Below are 17,843 nucleotides of genomic sequence, written 5' to 3'. Positions count from 1 at the left end.
TGAAAGCCTCAACGAACCACCCGCCCAGAGCAGGAGAGCATCTTTCTCAAAAGCCCTGCTAATCATGCTTCCCACAAAACTTTCCCTCTTCTGTAGGGGATTTAATGATTGTGAATTCATAATCCCTGACATAGCTTAACCTGGTCCCATAATGGGTCAAAACCAATACTGGTCAAGTTACCTCTGAACTACTTCATGTGATTTCATACCTACTCTCCATCTGGAATTTCTTCTGAGAACTAGAGTAGAAATGGCATTTATCGCCAAGATGAGACTATCAAAGGAATTAGAATCAAGTTTCTACTTTCTATTTTGGTTAGAAAACTACATTGGAGCCATAGAAAGATCTGCATCTAAGAGCTGAGGTAACCTACGAATGATTTAGAACCTAAATAGCATTGTGGCAAAAGTTCCCCTCCTGCTATAAGCTTCCCCATTATGCTGAATACCTCCCCAAAAATTGTTTATAAATGACCTAAAGTTCCGTTGTGTGTGCATGTGTTTTTGTACGGAATAAGGTAGTATATATATTTAGGAAGACCCAAACAGGACAGAAGGAAGACTCCTTAGTTTCAGACACTCTGACAGTCAATAGTCACAGCTCTTCCCCATTCCCCTAACATGATTTCAAAATCCGTAGGGAAGCATTTCTGAGAAGAGATTTTACATAAGTCAGAAACCAGCGTTGGTGAAAGCAGTACGATGGGCTCATTACCTCGATTGACTGAGTTCCAGGGTTAGTGTAGTAAAGATTTCTTGATATCCAGTCCACAGCCAAGCTTCTGGGAAATCCCACAAGAGACGCAGGGGCAAACAGCATCCTGCTGGTGCCGTCTGTCTTCACTCTATGGATTGCACCCTGGGAAGACAAACAGGGACAGGAGGTGAGCCCTTCCAAGCCACAACTTCTGAATGAAAGCGGGTTCTTCACTGTAGCTACTGCCGGCAGCTGTGCTTCTCTGACGGCCTTCACGCTTAATAAAAGACAGACAAATGTCCAGTGCTATTAGACAGGCGTACTGTGCCTAATGCTCATGCCAGCCGCGCTTTGTAAAACTCTCCTTTGCATGAGGAGGCCAAGGATATGTCTAAGGTAGGGCTGAAAAGTGTCAAACACATCAATAATTTGTGTTTCTTCAGTTGTGTTCTGAACGATCCATTCCCCGGTAGAGTAGCGCAGCCCCAGGGGACAGGGTGAACTGAGGGCTAATCATTTTCACCACGGGGCTAACGATTCTGGGTGAGGTACTGAGTAAAGACATCAAATGCTCTAGCTGGGATATCAAGAATTCCAACTTCAGTGGCCATCACTTTATGCTGGCCTTCATAGCACCAACCTCCACACCCACTGCTCACTCATCAACGTGTTTCCGTTTCAAATCAGGCTCCTAGGCATCAGGGAAAACGGAGTATGACCCATCAGATCATAAAACAGAAGATGATTACATCATTACATAACCATTAAATCATGTCGCTGCATAACCGCCAAACTATAGAGAATCAGGCCCAGCCAAGTTGTATAACTTTAACCATCACAGCCTCACATTTCCAAATTCACTAGCAGCAGATTGGTGATGTAACAAATGCACAGAAAGTTATCTTGCAGATTTGTTACTACTGCTATAAATGCAAACTGTCGAATAATGAGACCGTTGACAAGTGAGGATTACAAGCTTCATGGCCACTTCTTAACATGAATTCAGCCAGCTCAAGGCAGGGCAAAGAGTAGGCACTCAACAAGTACTTGCTGGGTAAATAAATGACACCCAATGGCTTCAATGTTATCTATTATCCTGAGGATAAAGAACTGCCTGATCTTTACCCCTGGTAAACCTCACATGTATACCTCTCACTGAATTTAAAAAAAACAAACAAACTTGGTGGTAAATTCATTTCTTTCTGGACCATTTCCCTTTTATACACCCGACAAAGTGGTTGTATAATAGGCCATCAGTGCCGGCACAGTCCTTCAAAGCACATGGAATGCCTTTCGGTACTTACTGGGTACTCAATCCAATAGATGAATTGCTCTGAGTAGTCAAAGTCCACATCGTAGCCGCTCTGCAGCCCTGCTATGGGAACCATGGCATCGTTGCCCTTCTCGTCAGGATTGAGGGGGATCCCAAATATTACATGCTGTCTTACCGTTATTAAGAAAGGTGTTTCATCTGTGAAAACAGCAGAACATCCATCCACGTTATATTCCACTATGGTTGGTCATGTGGGGAAATGGACGGCAGTGGATTGCTACCATCAGAGAGAATAAATCCCCACTGCAGTCATAAATATAATCTGCAGCAGCTACATCAGCAGGCAAGCTTGGGCCTTCCATACTTTCCTGACTTTCTGGGACACTAACTAATAACACGCCGGTGTTTCCCAGACTTTATTGAGTCTTTAATTACAGGACGAACCATCCGTAGCTGATAAGCTTCCTCATCAGGCAGTTCTCTCCCTACAGACAGACAGACCTCAGTAATACTGCCTAACTCGGGAAAAGAGGAGCCGGGAGATGAAAGTGTAATTTTAGGATATGTTTGCCAAACAGCAATTTATTAGTTTTAGGCAAAATCAGAAAGAAAACAAAGCTTGTTGGTAGAAGCCACGGAGTCTATTTTTGACACACGGTCACCCCATGTGACACGGAGACATGCCCCGGATGGTTTTCTACGCTTGAACCTTTACACACGTGGTTTCCCAGGTCTTTCTGCCACACCACCTCTCACAGGGCTGAACTGCCAAACTTTTGATCAGCAGGTGAACTTCATCCACACAGAGTTTTGATTAAGCGACTATGTCTAATTTGCTCAGGACTGGGTCTCCACAGCCTGCTCCAGCACCAGATGCAATGCCTCTCCATGAAGGTCTGTGAGTAAGTGACGGATGCATGACTCCGCAGATGAATGTGTAGAGACTGCAGTGTCCACTACGCTTCTCAAACGCGCACCTGCAAAGTTCTGCCTGGAGACAATTTAAGCATTCCACGGCACTGCGCTTAACTAAGGGCTCACGCAGGGCACCCCCCTTTTCCAAGGAGGACACATTTTTCCTTACAAATGCTGATAATGTGCTCTTTATCCTGGAGTCTTCTGAGAAAAGGACAGCTTTAGAAGTGAGCTTTCCTGTTATAAAACAAACTGCACATGCTATACATGCACCTCAAGAGGGAAAAAGTAGAGTGTCGTTACTTTGATAATCTGGGGAACTATTTGACTTTCGTTTCTCCTGTTTTCTCCCATCTCACCAGCTTCTCCTTGTTCCTGACATCTCACTTGCTAAGAATAACTCAGCATTCATTAGCTCAGTACAAATTGCTATTTTTGCATCCATTGGCTCTGTTCCTAAAAGGTGCAGCAACATAGATTCCTTAGACCACCAGTCCTCACCCTGTGGGTCGCGACTGCTTTGGGGATCAAACGACCCTTTCACAGGGGTCATCTGATTCATAACAGTAGAAAATGACAGTGATGAAGTAGCAACGAAGATAATGTTATGGTTGGGGGGTCACCACGACATGAGGAGCTGCGTGAAAGGGTCATGGCGTTAGGAAGGTTGAGAGCCACTGCCTCAGACCATCACAACAAACCTGCAAACCTGTTTTCAGCGGAAGCCAGTGGGAGCCGGGGAAGCCCAGCTCTCTCAGTGGGTCCGCATCACCTCTCGTCCGGACAGCTACAGTTGACCAGTGCAACGCCCTCCCTTTGCTGAGCATCACTGTGGTTGGTGGGTGTGGAATCGACCCTGACTCCGGGTGACCAGAGGTGTGCAGATTAGAACAGCCCCACCGGGTCTGGGAGCAGAGACGAAGGCCAGGCCATTCTCCCACAGAGCCACTGGGTGGATTGGAAAGTGCCAACCTTTTGGGCAGTGGCTGAGCACTAACCAGTTGGAACACTCTTTTCCTTGAGGACAGAAAACCACTGTCACTCAGACCAAGCTCATACCGACCCTATAGGACTACACTGGAGTTCTGCGGCCACATGGTTCTCCCGTGGAGCAGCACATGGGGCTTGACTCATTGACCTCTGTTTTGCAGGCTTTGCCCTCTTCCGAGCATCGTGCCACAGAGATACATGTTCTGTGTGTACCAGGCAAGTATTCCTTCACTAATCTCATCTCCCGAAGCTTCATACGCTTTAGCCCTCGTGTGCCTGTTTGTTAGATGTTTGACATCAAAGCCAAATTGCAAAGGAGGCAAAAGAAATTCATTTAACCAAGGTTACATAGCCAGGTCTCTCGGACTCTGACGCCTGTTATAAATCCCTACTCTACAAAAAGTGCAGATCAGGCGCTATTTACTGAATATCAAATTAGCACTCAAGCAATTTGATTTAACTGCAGAAATAAGAAACGAAGGCTTGATTAGTTTTGGATGCCTCTTGGAGTTATATGGATGCAGGACGTAATTACTTATTGATTATATGGTATACATTCTCATGGGTTCAGTAAAAGCAAAACACCTCTCCCAACTGTATAGGGAATGTTTAAAATTGTATTCACTCAAAACTTGATACTTCTCTTAAATAGGTAATTTTCCTTCTGCTGTGATTAAGAGTAAATGATGAATTGAAGCATTGCTTCAGGTGTGAACATTTTGTGGATCTCATTCATGAAATGCGAGCCTTCCCGAGTCCTCAAAGTGAGGAGGTGCCAGCGGTGCGCATTTGTGGGAAACTGACCGGTGGGTGCTTGGGCCGATGAAGGCTGGACGTAGGAGCATGGGGTGAAGGCTGAAGACAGCCAGCGGACACTGGAAAGAAGTGCCACTTGGACCAGACGTGGCCCGGCAAGAGCCATGGAGTTCTGAGTCCTGCTTTGACGTCCATGAACCTTGAGAACATCGTGCAGAATAAAGCCAGGCACAAAAGGACAAGTATTGTATGAGCCCACTAATATCAAGAAAGGGGAGAAGACAGTGCTTCTGGGGGCAGAGTTTTTGTAAAGGGTGATAAAAATCCTCGGGAGCCAATCGCGATGACTAATGTGCAACATGGTGAATATAAGGATGTCACTGGATTGTATAAGTAAAAGGGGTTGAAGTGATTTGTTAAAAATAATTTCACCACTGCTATCTTGGAAAAGCCACCCGTTGCCTATTGATCTGTCACTCTCCGTGGCTTGCCTGTTGCTGTCATGCTGGTATTTCAAATTCCAGCAAGGTCACCCAAGGGACACAGACTGCAATGAAGGAAGGAGACACGCCTGAACCAAGGCCTGGCGCACTCAATGGGCTCGTGTGCATGGGACAGTTGGACAATGAAGAAGGCAGACTGAGGAACTGATGCACTGGAATGATGCTGTTGGCGAAACATATTAAAAGTGCCATGGACCGCTTGTGGAGCCAACAAGATCTGTCTGGGGAGAAGTACCATCAGTTGGTTACTCAGAAATGGGACAGTGAAACTATGTCTCATGTACATTGGCCACGGTCCTGGGAAACACCAGTCCTGGAGAAGGACATCATGCTTAGTAAAACAGAAGTCAAGGAAAACGAGGACGACCCTCAATGAGATGCAACGGCACAGCAGCCGCAACTGTGGTCTGAAACATGAGCACAAGCATGAGATGGCACAGCTCCGGGTGGCGGGTCATTATGTGGTGCTCGGAGCCACAGGAATTAGAACTGAGTCGGGGGCACCTAACAGCGGGAAAGAGTGTGGTTTTTCTTTATCTTACGCGCAGTTACCTGTGGTCTTCAGACTATTTCAGATTTGAAGTTATTTGCTATCGATGTATTGGGCTTGTCACGGCATCAACTAATTTTTTTTCAGAGAAGAAACTTTTTTAAACAGGAAAAAAATTGTGATAATAAGAAAAAATAGAAATGTCCCTTAAGTTTTCCTACCCGATTATAACCCTGTGTGCTTTCTTCCAAATTTTTTGAATGCATATTTTTACATGGCAGATATTAGGCAGTATATGCCATCATACTTCAACACTATCACGTAGAATGCCTAAGTATATTATAGGCACTCAATGAACATTATTTTGATATTTAAAATGAGGTAATTTTTCATCTCTAAATATTTTCATCTCTAAATGCAAATAAATATCCTAAGCTGCTGCTTTAAAAACATAAGAGAGACTAACCTCTTAATTCACATATATTGGTACTCAAAGTACCCAGTTAGTACTCAGAAGAAACCAATTGGGAACTATGGGAAAAGTTCCACTTAGGAAAAGTCAGCCCATAGGAAAAACACGAGTGGAGTCACATGCGAGAGAACACAAGGAACACTTATCTGAAGTAACACTTATCAGTCACCATCAGATTAGTAATATTGATTACATCAACCCCCACTGCACAGCTCAATAATATTTCTGGGTGAAAGAATGCTCTGATACAAACGTCTATATCCCAGTTTAATCTTCTGCTGAAAGACTCTGAAGACACGCTAAATTAAATAGTGTCAACAAGGATTAGCTGCACAGTGAGTCTCTGAGGAAGAAAGGCAAATGCCAATGTCTCTGTAAGTATGACCAATAATTAAAAGCTTTCATCATGAAAAAATCATTGTATAATATCACATGCTGACAGGATTTGATTTCTTGTAAGCGTACGTCCGTATCATCTGTAAACAGCACTAATTTTCTAGATTCGGTATCTATGCATATTTTTCATTTCTCTGTAGATTAGAACTTAGTTGTCTCTTAATTTAGGAATACGATTAAACATTTTAACTCTCTCCACCATTTCTGAGGCACACTGGCAGTATGGTGGGTTATGCGTGGGGCTGCTGACAGCAGGGTCCGCAGTTTGAAACCACTAGGCGCTCTGTGGGAGAATGATGAGGCTCTCCACTCTCATAAAGAGTTACAGTCACAGAAACCCAAGGAGGCAGTTCCACTCTGTCCTACAGAGTCGCTATAAGTTGAAATTGACTCAAGGCAGTGATTTGGAGTTTGATACCTGTTTTTTATCAGTACCAAAACACATTCAAATGAATAACAACAAAACCTAGGTTTTACGCAATAGAGAATACTTTAAGAGTTTGTTATAGATCAACTACGGATGCCAACGATCTTGACTAACTTCTGCACTCTGAAATTGATCAAGCATACAATCAAGAGGCATCAGCAATTACTGGTTGAGTGGAATGCAAACATTTGAAACAAAGAAGGAGCGACAATTGCAAAAGATGGCCTCAGTAATAGGCCAGAGATCACACGAGAGTATGCTGCGACAATACGTGTGGACTTTGCCGGATGAATAGATCGGAGTCAGATCAACTACATCGTGGAGAGATGTGGTGGAGAATCTTAGTTATCACCATCCAGGGGGAAGTGTGGGACCAACCACAAATTGTTTATATGCAAAAAGAAATGGAAGACAATTTTTAAAAGTCCATGAAAGTCAAACTACAGAAAAGTGGGTAAAGGGAGACACCGGTCAGTGTAAGACATGAAAAAATAATAATAATTTATAAATTATCAAGGATTCATGAGGGAGGAAGGGTGGGGAGGGAGGGGGAAAATGAGGAGCTGATACCAAGGGCTCAAGTAGAAAGCAAATGTTTTGAGAATGATGATGGCAACAAATGTACAAATGTGCTTGACACGATGGATGGATGTATAGATTTGATAAGAGTTGTATGAGCCCCCAATAAAATGATTTTTTAAAGAAAGAAAATAATTATTAAGAATGCTATGGAATAATATGATATATGTATTAACTCCCAGTTAATTTTTAAAATTCATTTAAAAAAAGAAAGTCAAACTACAATCGTGAATATATCTTACCTGAATTTAGAGACCATTCTGAGAACAGATTTGACACGTTCAAACATTAATGACAGGAGACCTGACGAACTATGAAATAATGCCAAGGGAATCATGAACGAAGAAACATTCATTAAAAATGCAGGGGTGGAGAAGCTAAGATGGAGGTTAAAAAGGAATCTGAGGCTTGTTTTTACAGGTAGAGTAGCTAAAGCAAATGGGGGAAAAATGCCACAGTAAGTAAACTGAACACAAGATTCCAAGGGTCGGTCAGGAAGACATAACAAGGTATTAAAAGGAAACAGTAAAGACCCAAGTGAGAAAACCAAAAGAGCAAAATGTGCGGCTGGACATTCCTCAAGCTACAAGAACTGGAAAAAAGTAAGGCTTCGAGTGGCAATATTGAAGAATTCTAAGAACAGTACAGGAAGAACTGGGAAAAAGCAAGGCTTCGAGTGGCAATATTGAAGAATTCTAAGAACAGTACAGGAAGAACTGGGAAAAAGCAAGGCTTCGAGTGGCAATATTGAAGAATTCTAAGAACAGTACAGGAAGGATCAAAAGAAGGTGGGAGGAATGCACGGAGTCCTGCGTCAAGCTGCCCTGAAGAAACTGGCCAACACCAACCGACATGATGTTTCAACAAAGAGGCGCAACTCTGGAAGGCCTCAACGGTCTATGACAAGAAATTCTGAAAACAGCACCTACCCACCAACTGACCCATATTGTGCCATTACCAAAAAAAGTGATCCAACAGAAAGCAGATATTCCCAAACAATACCATTAGTGTCAAACACAAGTCAAATTCTAAAGATAATCCAAAACATGGTTGCAGCAAAGCACCAACAGGAACTTACCAGAAAGTCCAGTTATATTCCATAGAGGACATGAGAGGAGGAATACCATTGATATTATCAGATGGTTTTGCCCAAAGAAGAAAACAGAAAGATGTTTCCCTGTATTTAATCGACCACACAAAGTAATTATACTGTGCAGATCATAGCGAATTATGGATTAACATCGCAACAAATGGGAATTCCCAAACAACTGTGTTCGTGCAGAACTTGTACATCTACCAAGAGGCAGTCATTTAAACAGAACAAGAGAACACTGCCTTGTTGAAAATCAGGAGACGTGTACATCAGGATTGTATACTTTCAACGTATTTGTTCAATCTGTGGCATCGGGACTAGAGAAAGACTCGTTAATAATCTGCAATACGCTGATGTTAGCAAGATAAGTTACTGAAAGCAAAAAAGGAATTGAAGCACTTGCTGATGAAGGTCAAAGACTAAAGCCTTCAGTATGAATCATAACATAAAGAAAGCAAAACTTTTCCTAGCTGGGCCAATAAGGAACATCATGTTAAATGGAGAAAGACTGAAGCTGTCAAGGATTTCATTTAACATCGATCTGCAATCAACACTCATGGAAGAAGCAGCAGTCAAGAAATAAAATTACGTGTTGCATCTAGTAAATCTGATGCAAGAGACCTGCTTAATGTGTTAAAGAGCTACGATGTTATTTTGAGGACTCAGGTGTGCCTGACCCAAGCCGTGGTACTTTCAATCATCTAGTATTCATACAACGGCTGAACAACGGATAAGGAAGAGCCGAAGAGAAGCGAGGCCTCTGACCAGTGGTCTTGGCCAAGAACACTGACTATTCCATGGACGGCCCGAGGAACAAGCAACTCCATCCCGGAGGACATACAGCCAGAATGCTCTTTAAAAGCGAGAATGAGATTTCATTTCACCTACCTGGGAGATGTTCTCAGAAGGAACCAACCAGTCCTTGGAGAGACCTTGTGCTTGGTCAGTGGAAAAGAAGAAGAAAAAGACCAAGTGGACGGACACAATGGCTTTAACACTGGGCTCAAAGATTAGGCAACTCTGAGATGGCCCGAGACCATGCAGTATGTTGTTCTGTGGTACACAGGACAGCCCCTAACCATACAGACATACTCTAGAGCAGCGGTTCTCAACCTGTGAGTCAAGACCCCTTTGGGGGTCAAACACCCCTTTCACAAGGGTCACCCGATTCAGAACAGTAGCAAAATTATAGTTATGAAGTAACAATGAAAATAATTTGATGGTTGGGGGCCGCCACAACATGAGGAGCTGTATTAAAGGGTCGCAGCATTAGGAAGGTTGAGAACCACTGCTCTAGAAGAAATCTCTCTTGTGGGTTCAGTGAATCTTCCTTCCCTAGTCTATTTAGTCCAACTCCCCACATATGCTTCAACTGACACAATTAAATAAACACACATGGGAGTTCATACAAAGGAAGCTCACCTTTCTGATGTACCGCAGTCATCGGAAAGCACCAAAGCTAGAGGCAGAAGACCGTAGGCTAGAACCCTCCCCATGGTTGTGAGACCAAAAATGAAGTAATGGGCCTGAAAACAATGAAACTTTATACAAAGGTCACACATTTTTTTACTTCTTGGGGGAACTGATTATAAGGATCTACATGTGACCTCCTCCCTGGGGGACAGACAACAGACAGTGGGAAGGGAGACGTCGGACAGGGAAAGATATGACAAAATAATAATGTATAAATTATCAAGGGTTCATGAGGGAAGTGGGGAGCGGGAAGGGAGGGGGAAAAAGAGGAGCTGATGCCAGGGGCTTAGGTGGAGAACAAATGTTTTGGGAATGATGAGGACAATGAATGTACAAATGTGCTTTACACATTGACGTATGTATGGATTGTGATAAGAGTTGTATGAGCCCCCAATAAAACAATTTTTAAAATTTACTTCTTAAGTATAGGATATGAAACTTCCCACTCTCGTAGCTTGTCTGCAAAGTTAACTGTAGCCAGGTGAGGGAAAATAGGAAGATAAATATTGTTCAGTCACATGCACATATTAACATTGGCTCACATAAAGGAACCATATTACAACCAAGGTGCTGCATTAAGCCGCCCCATACGACAACATGAACTGCGCAAACACGTGCGGAGTCAAAGAGAACACAGCATGTACTAACTCGGCGGGCAGGCTGGGAAGCCCACTGCTTGGTGCAAACTGGGACAATTTATCAGTGCAGTGTATGGTACCTCTCAAGCAGTTCTGAGCATCATGAGAAAGAACCCATCCTGAAGGACACACACAGGAGTAAAAATTTGGCCCCTGAGAGGAGAGCAGGCAGAGGTGGCTGCAGAAGGCACTGGAACATGGATTCGCACCTGCAATGGAAGAGAAGAATGCACTGGTGAGTGAGAACAGCAAAGTCACGCTGTTGTGATCCTCCCCAAATATCTGGAAACACAAGTACTCTGCTTTCTTCCCTGAGCTACCTTATCCTTTCCTGGCCTCATGCTTTCAACCTAAAACTCATAAGAGCGAAGAATCACTTGCCCAAGGTCACAGGTCAATCCAGTCTATAACTGGATTATAAACAAACAGCCACTGAGTAATGGAAATGTGTCTCCTTGCCTGACCTATAAGAGATCAATTTCTGTTTGCCTTAAAATGAAATGAAGTTGTGAGCTTGCTAAATGCCCTTGGCAGTTATCTAGTCTTGTCCCCCAACCTTTGGTCACACAATGCTTCTTTACTCTCCACTGGTGACGTTTTGTGTCTCTGCTCCTTGAAAAGGGGGTTCTGTGTGCATCCTAGAAGAGCCATTGTGGGGTAGTGAGCTACGGATTGGGCTGCTAACCACAAGGTCCCCAGTGGGAAACCACCAGTCACTTCGAGGGAGAAGTAGATTTCCACTCCCATAAAGCTGTACGGGCTTGGAAACCCACAAGGGTAGTTCTACGCTGTCTATGTGGCAGTTGTGAGTCAGACGTGATAGCAGTGAGTTTGAGTGTGATTCTGAGTGTGCAGCCCAGGCTCACAGGCCAGACTCGAGGTCCCCTACTTCTCAGCATGTTACCGTATTAAATTCTCTCTTTCATCCACTCACGAAACAACAGCTAGGCATTCGCGGTGTACCATTCTTAGTACTAGGGACACCGCGAACAGGAAACATAGTGGAAGGAGGGAGTGCATGTGAAATTTGAATGTGATGGTAATAAAAAGCAAAAAAAAAAATTACGTAAGGGGAGGGAAGTTATTTAAGACACGGAGGTCTATGAAGAACTCTGTAACAAAGTGATATTTGGGCCGAATCCCAAGTGGTTTGAAGGAGCAGCTCATGCAGAAATCTGGCAGAGGAATACTGCATGCAGTGGGAAGACCTGGTGCGAGTGTTCGGAGGTGGGAGGTATGCTAGTTCCTAAGACACAATGAAGTTCATTGTGGTCAGAAGGTAGCGAGGGGCAGATTCTGGAGTGTAATGAGAACCCACTGGAAAATTTTAAGGAGAAAAGGTTAATTAAAATTGCAATGATCTGTCCCTTTCTCCCTTAATAAAGACACAACCAAGGGTAAATTTTTAAATCACCCAGCACTACACCCCCTAGGATGACTCAGAAAGGCCACGGCAGGTCACCGAGAGGTGACGTAATACATAAGCTGGACCAGATTAGAAGACCTAGGGGAATAACTGGTCTATATGTTTATACATCAGCTGAGGATACAGCCTCAGAGAAAGCTCCCAGAGGAAACTGATGAACAGAATGACTGTGGGGTGTTCTTGCAGGTAAGGTTTGCGTTTTCCACGGTAAACAAAAGGATGGGGGCAAGGCACTGTGGGGCGTTTAGTAACGAAGAAAGGAAAATCTATTACGCAAACGAAAATAGGTGGCACCTGAACCGTGTGTTTAGCATCCCCAGAATACGTACTCTGCCAGCTACTGGCAGGCTCAGGACGGCTTTCTGCCCCACTTACTAGGTGGTTGTTTCACAGGATGCACCGCAGCAATTCCAAAGGCCTGGGGAACATTGTAAATGATGACTGACTGGTTCCCCCCGTGCCACTTGTTGGCCTTTATGACCCGGTGAGCGGCGCGGTCCGTCCAGTACATGGAGTCTTCGAAGAGCGTTATCCCGTGGGGGTGCCGGAGAATCTGGGAGGCAGAAGAGAAGAGTGAGCCATCACCTAGAGTTGGCCGTCCAGATGAACGGGGTAGAGAAGGTGTTCTTTCATACTGGATGATGTAATAAAAGAATAGAGACCAGAGGGCCCTCAAAGACTACCCTTACCTATGTCATACTAATTTAAATGCTTACACCTACACGTCCATCTTCGTTTTCACTCTTGTAACTACACTGGACCTGCATTTTGCAAATGAAAGCATTACAAAGCATCGACTATTTGCAGGTTCCTCCGCTCTACGCACGCTGTCACCGTGCTTTGCCCAGTGCCATTTCCGCCACCAGCTTCGCCGCTCAGAGAAGTACATCAATCTGACACCGTTGAAACCCACAGATAAGGCTGCTTGCTACCCAGAGCCTCTTCCAATCTCATGGCTTAGAAACAATGGCAATCTTAAATAAAAGTCATAACAACTCTTTGAGAGAGGAAATATTTATTGTGTTAGCCCATCTAACTGGTGGAGTTAGAATCAACAGAACTTATTAAATAAAAATATGAAATATATGCCGGGCTGTGGTTTAACTAAGAAATTTTAATGGAATGGAATTTATTAATTTTTGATCCACATGATTTTTAAAGCTATAAAAGTGACTGGTCATTCACATTTACAAACCAAGCACACACACACACATACACACAAAGAACAATGCGCAATGACCTATCACCATAACCTATTATCGATGTTGGTAATAAAAAATGAATTGCCCCTCATTAAACTAGCCATTGGGTCATGCAAATAACCATTTCTTCACTTTATTGCTATTCCATTTGCTTTCTACCAAACCGGTGTTGTAATTTTCCTCTTTCTCTCTGTCAACTTACCAAATCACTAGCTATCACCTGATGCCGATGGTTCCCATTATAATCACAGAAGTCTATATAATCCAGATAGGCATCCACGAAATAGACCAGTCTGTTGGGATAGTCAATGGTTAAGCCGTTGGGCCAGAAGATCTTGTCCTGGACGATGACTGTGCGCACACTGCCATCCATGCTGGCTCGCTCAATCCGCGGGTGTCGGCCCCAGTCAGACCAGAACAGCAGATGTTCACTGTGAAGAGAAATGAGCCAACCATTGCAGAAGACCTCTTCCGATATGAAAAATGGCTCACTCTAAGTACGACAGGATCCTATTGCCGCCCTGCTTAAATTAAATCCTCTCCAGGTCAGAAGATCGGCACTGTGTTTATTATTTCCTGAGTGTCACGAACTAAAGCGCTAATCGTAATGCCATCACTAGCCATCAGGGGTTTTCTTAATGTGCATAAAACATGTAGCACATCAGATCCCTGAAATGTCTCCCACGCCGATTCATGTTGGTGTACACTCTACAAACAGCCGATCTAGAAAAGGCTGCCTGTGCTTGTCTGTCCACGCTGCTCTGATTGGGACGAAGCAGTCCGTGTACTCATCAGTCGTGCTTCATCAAAAGTACACGGTCCAGATAGTCAGCATTGCACTGAACGCTGGCAGGCTCCGACGGACGACACTTGGAGGGACGGACGGTAGCCACGTTTATATACATGCAGGGCTTTGGTGTTGTTTGGGGGAGGGTACATATTATTGTTAGTAATATGAACTACTTACGATGTTGCAGCATGTTGTTATCATTCGTGTGCCCCCCAAAGACAAAGATGGGATTTAGACAGATCATAAAAGGCAACAATAAAGACTAAAAAAGATGAGGTAGTCATCTTATATCAGAATCATCTAATTACAAAGTCATCCAATAGTATATCAGGGATAGTATATCAGGGATGACCTGTCATAGCTCACCTAATGTCCCGCTCTGTAGAATAGGATCTAAGTGATAGAGCCTATATAAATTCAAGGAAGGAGAGCCTCCAAGGCTGCTAACTATATGGAGAATTCCCTTTCTTTCTTTTAGGAACAGCAGGCAAAACCTTTTCTTCCTAGAACAAATGTCAAGGAAGTGCTAAACAACATGAAAAAGGCAGACAACCATGGCTTTCTTGTTGTAGTTCCATAAACCAAAGCTACAGCAAACCGATCCACCTGTCAGAATCACTTCAATAATTCTACTTCCCAGCTGATAGACCAATGTGGTCTTAAGATAAAGCATTCAACCGGTTGTTCTGATTTACTTTATGAAGGGAGATAAAGGAAGGAGGGTACAAGTCGATTGGCTGCCAACCCTTTCTACAGATATTTTTTAACAGGCCTACGTAAAAGTTGATCAGCTACTTCATGTTATTGTTGTTCTCGGTCCATTAAATCATGTCAAAGAAACTAAAAAGAAGAAGTCTTACTTAGGTCTGGGGTCTAATGCCAGTCCTCTTGGGTTCGTTATGTTTTCACTGAGCAGGACAGCCCGGTGGCTCCCATCCATTTTGGACACCTCAATGGTTTCCAGAGCGTAGTCTGCCCAGTACATATTGCGACCCACCCAATCGATTGCAATACTTTCAACCATGGTGATCCCACTGTCAAGCACCTGGACACAAAAGGACAAAGGGGAATAAACATGGAAATGAAAGGGAAGTCTAGAATCAGGCATCTCATTTGTCCTAAGACTGTGTAGGAGCACATGGAAGTCTGTCTTCCCCTGTTCGCTAACAAACCATGTCGTAGTATCTTATAGAATCAAATAAGTGTACTACTTCTTCTTGTTTTCAAATTTGAGTTCTTGAAGATCAGCAAAAGCAATATCCATTTGCTAAATTGACAGTCCTGAAAACATCATATTGTTGGCGTGTAAAGAGTCATAACTTGTAAGTAGAAGATACAGTGCCTTGAGAATAAAGCTGTATTTAAATTGCAAAAAAAAGAGTCAAAACTCTATTGATTAAACACCAACATAATCAACAAGGGTCCAAAAAGAAAGCTCTAGGACATGAATTGAAAAGCACAGCTAAGGTAACGCTGCTCTATCATTAATGTAAGTGCCGGAACTAAATTAGCATTGATTTCGGGTTTTTAATGTTCAATTAATGCCAATTTAGCTCTCTGCACTTTCCTCTGCTCTCATCCCCTAGAACAGTCGGCAGACAGGACCTCAGGTGCACTGTGCAGGTTCCACATCGTGTTGCCTGGAATTCTGGATTGTGATTTTGAGCGACCACACTCTTACCAAAAACACCCGCAGACGTGGAGCACTGAGCATCCAGCTGTCTTAGAAAGGAGATTCAGAAGACCCTGACGGCTATCCAGAAAGCAGGGCCTCTCCTGTGGTGAACCACAGTGCAGAACATATAACAGAGCCCTGACTGAGCCACCAGGGCTTAGTGGTTACATGTCGGACTGCTAACCGCAAGGTACAGTTCAAAACTACCCGTTGCTCCACAAAGAGAAAGATGAGGCTTTCTACGCCCATCTTCCCAGAGTTGCTCTCAGAACTCTTCAGGGGTTCTAGCCTGCTCTGCAGGGTCACTAGGAGTCGGAATGGACTGGACGGCAGTGAGTGTGCGTGGCACTGTCACTAAGTGCTGGGCTGCTAACCTCAAATCCACAAGCCACTGTGGGAAACGGTGAGGCCCCCAGCTCCCAGAAAGGAAGCCAGGGGAGGGTTGCAAGCAGTCAGAATGGACTCAATGGCAGGTCGAAGATGAATATAGGGTAGAAAAAGGCACATAGACCACAAACAAGGGAAAGATGTACTCACTACTTTCTGGTCTGTTCCATTTTGAAATGCACTCCATATTTTATCATGAGCATTATCAGCCCAAAAGATACGACCGCTGATGGAGTCAAAATCAAGGGCTACGATGCGAGACCCGTTTCTGACCAGTGAGTAGATACTGTGGGTCTGGCCAGTGATATTGTCAGCCACGATGTGGCTCCGGCTGGTCACCAGCAGCAGCAGACTGTCAGATGCTGTGGAAGAAAAAGCAAACGTGGCCGTGGATTTTGGGTGAAAAATGATTCTGCTATATTTGTTACAATACTTTTTCATAACAAAAAATGATAGATTAAAAGGGTCATGGGCAGGGGGCAGCAATTGCAGCTCCTATGAGATTCAAGTTTCACCTGAATCAGAGGACCTCACTGTGGAACTACGTGAAGACCAGTGTGAAGTACACATGTATTAGAAGGCATTCTTTTACTACGGCCCTTTTTGTACCTTGCTTATCTCTCTTTCAAGAGTACAGGTTTCTCCTCTTCTTCTTAGGAGCTGGGCACAGGGCTCTCTAGCTATGACACTTCTCTTTTGTGGTAGAACTTGGAGTCATTACATGCCTAAGTTCTGATCAATGAGATGCGAACAGAAATGATGCATTGGACAATGTCTCCTTGCCTTTCCCTTTCCTACCTTCTGAGAGAGGGCAAAGCCTGCAGACTTCTCTAGAAGGGACCACAGGACGAGGAAGCAGGCGCACTCTGCTCTGTGCTACCAATCAAGCTCCTCAAAAAGGAGCCACACGCCTTAAAACTGCTAAACCCGCAGCGTCATACACAGAACAATTCCTTGTATCTGCGTAGAGCAGAAACGTAATGACTATTAAGTATAATGCAAAGGGGCTTAAAAGTACCAAAATAATAAAGGTTTAGCTTAGGAAGCAGTGAGTGGTGACAGGATATGTGGCAAGAATGATGGATGGCTTCCCGACACCATCGCTGCAGACAAACTGGGTGCATATGCAAATGTGGTGAAGAAAGCTGGTGCCCAGCTTTCAGAAGATATTGTGCCTGGGGTCTTAAAGGCTCGAAGATAAACTAACAGCCATCTAGCTCAGAAGCAACAAAGCCCACATGGAAGAAGCACACCAGCCTGTGTGATCACGAGGGGTTCATGGGATCAGGTACCAGGCATCAAAGACCCAGACAAAATCATACCCAAGGTGAAGGGGGCAGGGGAGGATGAGGAGTGGAGTGGAAACCCAAAGCCCATCTGTAGACAACTGGGCCTCCCCTAACAGAGGGATCATAGGGAAGAGATGAACCAGTCAGGGTGCAGTGTAGCACCAATGAAACACGCAACTTTCCTCTAGTTCTTTCATGGTTTCTCCCCCTCAGCCCCCAACCATTATGACCTCAATTCTACCTTAAAAATTAGATTAGACCAGAACATGCACACTGCTACACAGGGAATCCAGGACAGATAAATCCCTCAGGGCCAACAAGCAGAATACCAGGAGGAGAAGGGGAAGGTAGGGGGAGAACGGGGGAATCAAT

At 44.0% G+C, this 17,843-nt stretch overlaps 1 protein-coding gene across 1 annotated transcript in view; it reads right to left on the bottom strand.

Annotated features, from left to right (window-relative positions):
• Positions 1 to 17,843, bottom strand: part of LRP2 (LDL receptor related protein 2) — a 208,528-nt gene that overhangs the window by 93,912 nt on the left and 96,773 nt on the right. The window contains exons 26-32 of the mRNA XM_075529132.1: positions 16,333 to 16,544; positions 14,981 to 15,165; positions 13,533 to 13,761; positions 12,504 to 12,681; positions 10,783 to 10,911; positions 2,002 to 2,168; positions 716 to 859 (exon numbers count right to left, since the gene is read on the bottom strand). Of these exons, the coding sequence (XP_075385247.1) occupies positions 716 to 859; positions 2,002 to 2,168; positions 10,783 to 10,911; positions 12,504 to 12,681; positions 13,533 to 13,761; positions 14,981 to 15,165; positions 16,333 to 16,544 (1,244 nt within the window). The remainder of the gene's footprint in view (positions 1 to 715; positions 860 to 2,001; positions 2,169 to 10,782; positions 10,912 to 12,503; positions 12,682 to 13,532; positions 13,762 to 14,980; positions 15,166 to 16,332; positions 16,545 to 17,843) is intronic.

The sequence above is a fragment of the Tenrec ecaudatus genome, chromosome 13 (assembly GCF_050624435.1).
Source record: "Tenrec ecaudatus isolate mTenEca1 chromosome 13, mTenEca1.hap1, whole genome shotgun sequence".
Taxonomy (NCBI): Eukaryota; Metazoa; Chordata; class Mammalia; order Afrosoricida; family Tenrecidae; genus Tenrec; species Tenrec ecaudatus.
This window is presented reverse-complemented; position numbering and strand designations above follow the sequence as displayed.